The 7,813-nt window shown below is 31.0% G+C and overlaps 1 protein-coding gene across 1 annotated transcript; it reads right to left on the reverse strand.

Moving 5' to 3' along the window:
* Nucleotides 1–711: 711 nt before the first annotated feature.
* Nucleotides 712–6,566, reverse strand: LOC145030973 (THUMP domain-containing protein). The gene is made up of 7 exons (XM_078979408.1): nt 6,366–6,566; nt 6,083–6,199; nt 4,943–5,359; nt 4,723–4,862; nt 2,980–3,100; nt 1,959–2,099; nt 712–1,028 (listed from the first exon to the last, which is right to left on the reverse strand). Exons 1-7 carry the CDS (start codon nt 6,444–6,446, stop codon nt 942–944), a joined length of 1,104 nt encoding a protein of 367 aa, XP_078835534.1. The 5' UTR covers nt 6,447–6,566; the 3' UTR covers nt 712–941.
* Between the last annotated feature and the right edge of the window lie 1,247 nt (nt 6,567–7,813).

Raw genomic sequence — 7,813 nt, forward strand, 5'->3', positions numbered from 1 at the left:
ATTCATTTTTTCGTGCAAATTTTAGTTTAATACTTACTCGTAGATTAATGTAAATTGATAGGACAGTATTAGATTTTTATGTGACATGGTACATTTATTAAATTGGTAAATATTTAAAAGCGTAAACTACTGTTTTGGTCCTTGTAGTTTGGTGTAATTCATAATATTGGTTCTTAATTTAAAAAAGTAATAGGTTCTGTTTTACCCTTATATCTTTTTTCTTCTTTATTCTTTTTTCTTCTTTATCCACCCCCACACATCATTGTCAATACTTCGTCCACCAACACCTCATCTCCGATCACTAACACTCTAGTTCCCTCCACCGCCCACCAACACTTGTCTTTCTTTTCTTTGTTTGGAGTTCCACAATATTAGATAAAACAGATCCATGATAAGTTTATACATCATTTTCATTCATCTGATTCTAAGCATCAATATTTGGCTTTTACTCTGATTTCTTCCCAAATGGATAGACATTTGACATTCCTTTCAAATTTTGTGAGCTATGGATTTAATTACCGAGATTGCTGCAATCGAAATTGATTGTGTGTGGAGAGATCCATATCCATATCCAAATAACACGTCTAAGTGAGAAGAAGGTAGTGGGAGGGGTGTGATAAATGTTTTGTACACCAAGTTGGGGAACCCACCAAGTTGTCAATTTAAATTACTTTATTTGCTATACACTTATTGTTATCCATCTTTCGTGAGTTGTCTTGATCAAACTTTATAAATTAAATTTGAAACTAATTTAGGTTTTCTACATAATACTATTTTTTTAAACAAAATACAATTAACACCTCAAAAAATCCACCAATACTAATCTTCGAATTGTGAGATAAAACCAAGGTGAAGGAAGTCATGATGACGAGATTCAAACATTAAACAACATGATGACATTAATCCGCATAATATCCATCATACACACCCTAAGTCGGAGCTTATTGTTTGGATGATGACGTCAGCTGTCTCAAATTGTATTTTGCCAATTCCTTGTACTTCTCTACCACGCCAATACAGCACACAGTCTACACAAACAAATACACAACACACTCACTTCTTATCATAAAAGCATGTAACACTAAAGAAAATAAAAAATAAAAAATAAAAAGTTACATAAATGGTCCTTGTGTTTCACAAAAAGTCACTACTTCATTCCCTTTTTTCCTTAGAGTAAATTACACGAATGGTCCCTATTGTTTGTGATAATTTGTATGTTTGCTCCCTAACTTATTCTTTAAATTCGGAAGATCCATACAGTTTGTTTTTTGTTGTGTGTTTGGTCCCTGTCTTATCTAAAAAAACTATTTTGCCCTTTATTTTTTAATTTATTTAAATAAAGACACTTCCAATCCCACTTCCACCTCACCTTACCTACCTCACTTTATTTAAATAAATTAAAAAATCAAAGGCAAAATAGTCTTTTTAGGTAAAATAAAGACCAAACGCGCAACAAAAACAATCTGTAGGGACCTTCCAAGTTAAAAAAATAAGTTAGGGACCAAACGTGAAAATTACCACAAACCATAGGGACCATTTGTGTAACTTACTCTTTTCGTTATAGCCACAGGACCATGCTTGTCACGAAAATAAAAAATTAGGGACTGATGTGGTGACTTTTTGTAAAGTGAGGGGACCATTTATGTAATTTTATCAAACAAAAATAAAGAAAAACACAGCCGCTTTTCATCTATCAATTTAACTAATAAAGTATTTCCCATCCATTAGACCGTTTACTTATTTTTGAATTTTGACCATTCAAAAAAACCATTTTACTCTGTTACCCGTTTTTGTTTGATATCAGTATTTTTTTTTTAAACTTTTTTAGTAACATTATTAAACTATCATACAACCCTTTTTAAACTTTTTATGCTACCTGGGAACGTTGAAAAAGAGTAAAAAGATTTAAAAGATTTGAAACGTTACATAACGTAAGTAATAATAATTTGTGGTTTTACCTTGGCAATTTGAACTACAATTGTCCTTTCAGGATTGGTGAGATCAACTTTGTGGGGTTCAGGAACCGATTTTGCAACCGCGTCGATAATTTTCATTTTCTCAAAACCACTATTTGCACGCGCCTCACATAACACTGCAAACTGTAGAAAAATATTATTAAGGCATTGTAGTTTGAAAAATATATTGTAGTTTGGACTTTTCTTCTTAATTTTTTATTAAAAAAGTGAAAATTACTTTGTATTTAGATGGTGTTGTAATAGTTGGCTTTATTTTACAAAGTGGAATGTTGTGATAGCAAGTAAGAATTATGATAAATCTACTCTAATAAATAAATAAATAAAATTCTTTTTGCTACATGTGATACTCTTATTTATTTTGACATATGTCATTTTGTGGTTGATTTAAATTAAACTTTTTCGACATGTCATATTTTATGGGTTTTTTTTCCCATTTTATAAAATTCCACATAGTATTTAAATATAATAATAATTGTAATAAATGTAATAATAATAGGGGAAATATGCAGAAAAGTCTCATTATTTTGGGAAATTTTTTGATAAAGTGCTAAACAAATTTTGAACAGAAAACTCATGATTATTTTATATTTTGCTCAAACTAATGAAAAAAGTCCGTATTTTTCTTTAACAGGAAATGACAGATTATCGTGTAAAATTAATCAAAAAAAAAATTAGGACTTTGTCAAAAAATTTACTAAAATAATGGGACTTTTCTGCATATTTCCCTAATAAATAGATATCAATTTCATTAGTGCAACATTCTTTCTAATTTCAAAATTACTAAATTGAATCCCAATTATTTCCTTTGTTTTTTTATTTAAATTTTAAAGAGAAAGGAGCCCTTGAATTTCAATAATTCAATATTTTTCTCATTCTCCTTATAAACTCAAGCTTCCTAAATGTTTAGACCTTTATATTTAACTTTTTTTTTAATAAAAGGCTAAAAGCACATTGCTAATTTTTGTGGTTAACCACTATAAATAATGGAAATTAGTCAAATTACCTTATATGGTGTTTCTGTTTCTTTGGGAAAGTATTGAGCAATTAAAGGTTTAATTGCTCTTGATATCTCTTCTTCTGATGCATAGCATGACACTTCTATAGGTAATATTCTTAAAATAAACCTGAGAACAATATTTAACGATTAAACAAAATAAAAAGATAGCAATATATATATTAAAATATGTTTACTTTTTTTTTTTTGTTGGTTTTTATCAAGACTCAGATATCACTTGGAAGAACAATCAACAATGTATGCCTTTTGTGTTGTTTCTTTTTTACTTAATGCAAAAACAACTTAATAAAGAAAGTAAGGGAAAAAAATAACAATAAATAACGTTTAACCTATTTTTTTACCAATTTATGCAACGAATTTTTAATCGGTTATATACATCACCTTGTTACATCAATTGAAAAAAAATATATGAAATGTGTTGCATAAATAAGTATTTAAAAAAGGGTTAATGTCATAAAAGATCTTATATTTTGTGTTTTTTTCAGATTAAACCTCAAATATATTTTTTGCCTGAAAAAGACCTTGTATTTTTTTCATTTTTTCCGATCTATAACTTTTAGTCATTTTTTTCCAAAACAAAATCTAAAATGTGAGGGTTTTTTCAAGAAAAACTAAAAAAGTTGAGGGTTTATTCGGACGCATTTAGAAGGTTGAGGGTTTTTTTTGGCAAAAAATACATAGTTGAGGGCTATTTTGGAAAAAAGAAAAAATACAACGTTTTTTTCAGGCAAAAAATAATTTTCAGATTTAATCTGGAAAAGACACAAAAGATAACATCTTTTATGAGATTAACCCCAAAAAACCTCAATTATATTTTTTTTCTTGAACAAGACCTTGCATTTTTTTAATTTTTCGGATCTGGCCCTTTTAATCATTTTAATTTTTGGGAAATCTCCGATAAAGTCCCAATATTTCAGGTCAATTTACGTTTTAATCCCAACATTTATTTTCTGAACAGAAAAGTTCCTATTACATACCTTTATACGATAATCTGTCATTTTCTGTTCAAAAAAAATTAAGGACTAGGTCATTAATTTTAGCAAAATATAAAATAATCAGGACCTTTCTGAATCAAAAAATAAAAGTTCAGATTAAACTGTAAACTGACCCAAAATATTGGGATTGTTTCAGAGATTTCCCTTTTTTTCGTCAAGAACTTGTAAACGTGAGGGTTATATTTATAAAATAAAAAAATAAAAAAAAAATAAAAAATAAAAAAAAAAAAGTTGAGGGTTTTTTCGGAAAAAAGAAAAAATACAAGGTCTTTTTAAGGTTTAACCCAAAAAAAACATAAAATATAAGGTTTTTTATTTAAAAAATAATAATAATAATTTAGAAAAGAGTAAATTACACGAATGGTCTCTATAGTTTGTGGTAATTTGCGTATTTGGTCCCTAACTTATTTTTCTAACTCGGAAGGTCTCTACTATTTGTTTTTGTTGCGCGCTTGGTCCCTGTCTCACCTAAAAAGACCATTTTGCCCTTGATTTTTTTAATTTATTTAAATAAACACACCCCAACCCCACCCCCACCTCGCCTTATCTTACCTAAAAAGACTATTTAAATTTATTTAAATAAAGGTATAACAGTCTTGGTAAGCTAGGGACTAAGCACGTAACAAAAACAAACAGTAGAGACTTTCTGAGTTAAAAAAATAAATTAGGGACCAAATGCATAAATTACCCCAAACCATAGGGACCATTCGTGTAATTTACTCTTTAGAAAATTAACCTGGCCATGTGTTTCCTTGTTTCAGCAGCAGTTGTTATCATTCGTTGTGCAATTTCTTTAGGGCTTGGATCTTCATCTCTTTTACGCATTTGAACAAACACTACACCATTGCATCCAGAATCAAGGTAGTTGAAACGCCTCTGTTATTAAAAAAAAAAAAAAAAAAAAAATTAAAATTAAAATGTTGTACATATTGATATTGCTTTTCATCTAAACTAACCTTGCTTTTATCTTTCAACTCTTCAAGTTCATCTTCAATTAACTTATCAACAGACTTTTCCTCCACTTTGCTTTTCACAACTTCTTCACATTTCAAATCACTTGTTTCTACACGTTGTTTCTTTTCTTGTTGCTTTTCAGTTTCATCATCTTCAACACCATTTTTATCATCTTCTTCTACTTTCTCATTTCTTTCATTCTCAACTTTTTTAACAGAGATAGTGTTTTCAGGATTCTTCTCATTAGAAACTAGTGAATCTTTATCTACTTTTTCATTGTTTTCATCTTCTTCATTATTATTGTCATCTTCAGAATCAGAATAAGTGAATTTAATCTTTTTATTTGTTGGTTTGTTTTGTGACACTGAGACTTTGTGCTTCACATCTGAGTCTTTTCCCTCGAGTAGCTCTTCGTAAAACTGGAATATATGAAAAAGAAAATAAAGAAAAGATTAGATTAAATTAAATTTCTGATGTTACATTTGTTAATGGAATAGAATAAGACAATTTTTATTTGTGTAATATTAATGGAGTGAATCCTTTTTTTTATTTCATGATTTTATGCATTTACAATATCAATTACTGTAGATAAATGGAAAATATGTTTTTATTATGATCTTATTTGGGCATTAATGAGCTTTTATAATGTTTGATATTTTGTTTTTTGTAAATAAAATTTTTATTCATTATAATAAAAATAAAATCTCATAATCTTGATTGGCTTTGAATGAGCTTTTGTAATGTTTGATAATTTATTTTTCTAGATAAAGAATGGCTAAAATTATATAATCTCTACTGCTCTACATATAATATAAAAAGTATGAACTTCTATAAGCCTACTATTTCATGGCAAAAATAAAGTACAAAGCTTTGTTACAAAAAAGAAAAGAGAAGAACTTTGACTCTTCATGTCAAAAGGACCAGTTTTCAACTTCAAAATTGATATGAAAAATCATATATGAACTATTAGAAAGTGCTACAAGTAAGAGCAATTTGATAGGCATTATAACTTCATACAATATCCAGTTTATATTCAAAAGGAAATCAGTATTTCAGAAGTCTAACTGCAACTCTTTCTATGGTAATAGTGGAGAATTAATCAATTGCATGAAACCCTAGGAAAGCAAAGAAACAGAACATACAGATTCGATAACTTGAACAGCTTCTTGAGAAGCTTGGCGCTCCCTTCCACCATCACAAGTAATGAAGAACCCTTGAACTCCTGGACGCAACGGGTATGAACCCTTCTTCACTGCTTTCTGTACCAAATACACAGCAGTTTCGCAAATTAAATGCTATTTTCCTTTGCAATTTACAAACAATTCATCTAGGAAAGGTATTTAGATGAAAAATATCGCCATTAATGTGATATGAAGTCTCGTATGCTTTCAAAATTAGAAGTAAATAGAGTGAGAAAGAGAGTACGTTGTTGGGACGATATTGTTGCTTCCTCTTCTTGTTGTCGGGATTCCCAGTGCCGGACTTGGGTTTGTTGTCGGTTCCCATTTTCAGGTTAGGGCTTCGATCGTGAATCCGTTTCCGGCGGTTACGGTGGCTGCTAGTGCTAGCGCTGCACTCGGACGTCGAATACGGTTTTCTTCTAATGGTGAGTCAATAAGAAACGATTCCATTCCACTGAGAATTTACCATGTTTGAAAAGGGTAAATTACACGGATGGTCCCTGTGGTATAGGGTAATCTGCATGGTTGGTCCCTAACAATTTTTTTTAACTCGGACCATCCCTACTTTATATTTTTGTTGCACGCTTAGTCCCTATCCGTTCTAAAAAGACTAATTTACCCTTACTTATTTTTTTTACTCTTTTTAAATTATCATTTAATTCAAAACATATTAATGAAAGTGGAAAAAATATTAATTTAATATATGTCAGCCTCTTTTATTCATTTGCTGGAGAAAACTCCTCACTCATCATCACCTTCTCTTCTATCTCTACGATTCACCACCAGAACAAAAGTTGCAACCCCTAACACCACAATCGGTTTACCTCCGACGAGTTTTGGAAACCCAAAGAAAAAAATCACCCCTAGATCTAGGTTAACGACAAACAGAAACACCTCCCCTGAAAATCGATCCCTCTCTATAGATCTTGTCTCATTCCATTGAAACCGACAGAGGTCAATTAGTCGAAGTGTTGTGTATTTTTTCTTTGGGTTTATGCGACTCTTGGTGATAGACTGACGGGTCATTGGATTTTAGATTTTGATTTCCAGATCTAGGTCTTATTTAGATATCAATTTTTCATTTTTGGTGTGTTTAGATGTGTTAGTCATTTGATTTTGGTTTTCATTTGGGTTCTAGTATGTGATTTTTGCTTGATTGATCTCACCGCTGATAGTGGTTCATACGAGGAGTACGATCAGAAGAAAATGAGAGGGAGGGGTGGTGTGAGTTGGTGGATGGGAGGGGGACCGATGTCATTTGAAGGTTTCCAAAGAGGGTGCAAATGGTCGTTAATGTAGGTTCTTGAGAGGAGATCGGATTTTTCCATTGGAGACTGACATTTTCCGGCGGAGAGGAGTCTGATGGAATCTATTTTTTTTGAAGGAGTCCGGCGTTTTCCAGTGAGAGGAGTGAGATTTTCCGATGACTAAACACAAGGAGGAAAGGGAGGGGAGGAGGATTCGATGGTATGGGTTCTTGAATCGAAGGAGGTTTTGATTGGTTGGTGTTTATCGGGGATTTAACGAAGCCGCCGGAGTTGGGATGAAGGAATCGGAGATGGGAGAATGGTCGAGGGAAGAAGAAGGCTGAAGGGGAAGGAGGGAGGGGCCCACATGTATTTTTTTTATTTGAATAAGATTAAAATAAATAAATAAATAAAAATTTAATTAATAAAGAAATGGAAAAGGGTA

Source organism: Lactuca saligna, chromosome 2 (assembly GCF_052625555.1).
Source record: "Lactuca saligna cultivar CGN05327 chromosome 2, ASM5262555v1, whole genome shotgun sequence".
NCBI lineage: Eukaryota > Viridiplantae > Streptophyta > Magnoliopsida > Asterales > Asteraceae > Lactuca > Lactuca saligna.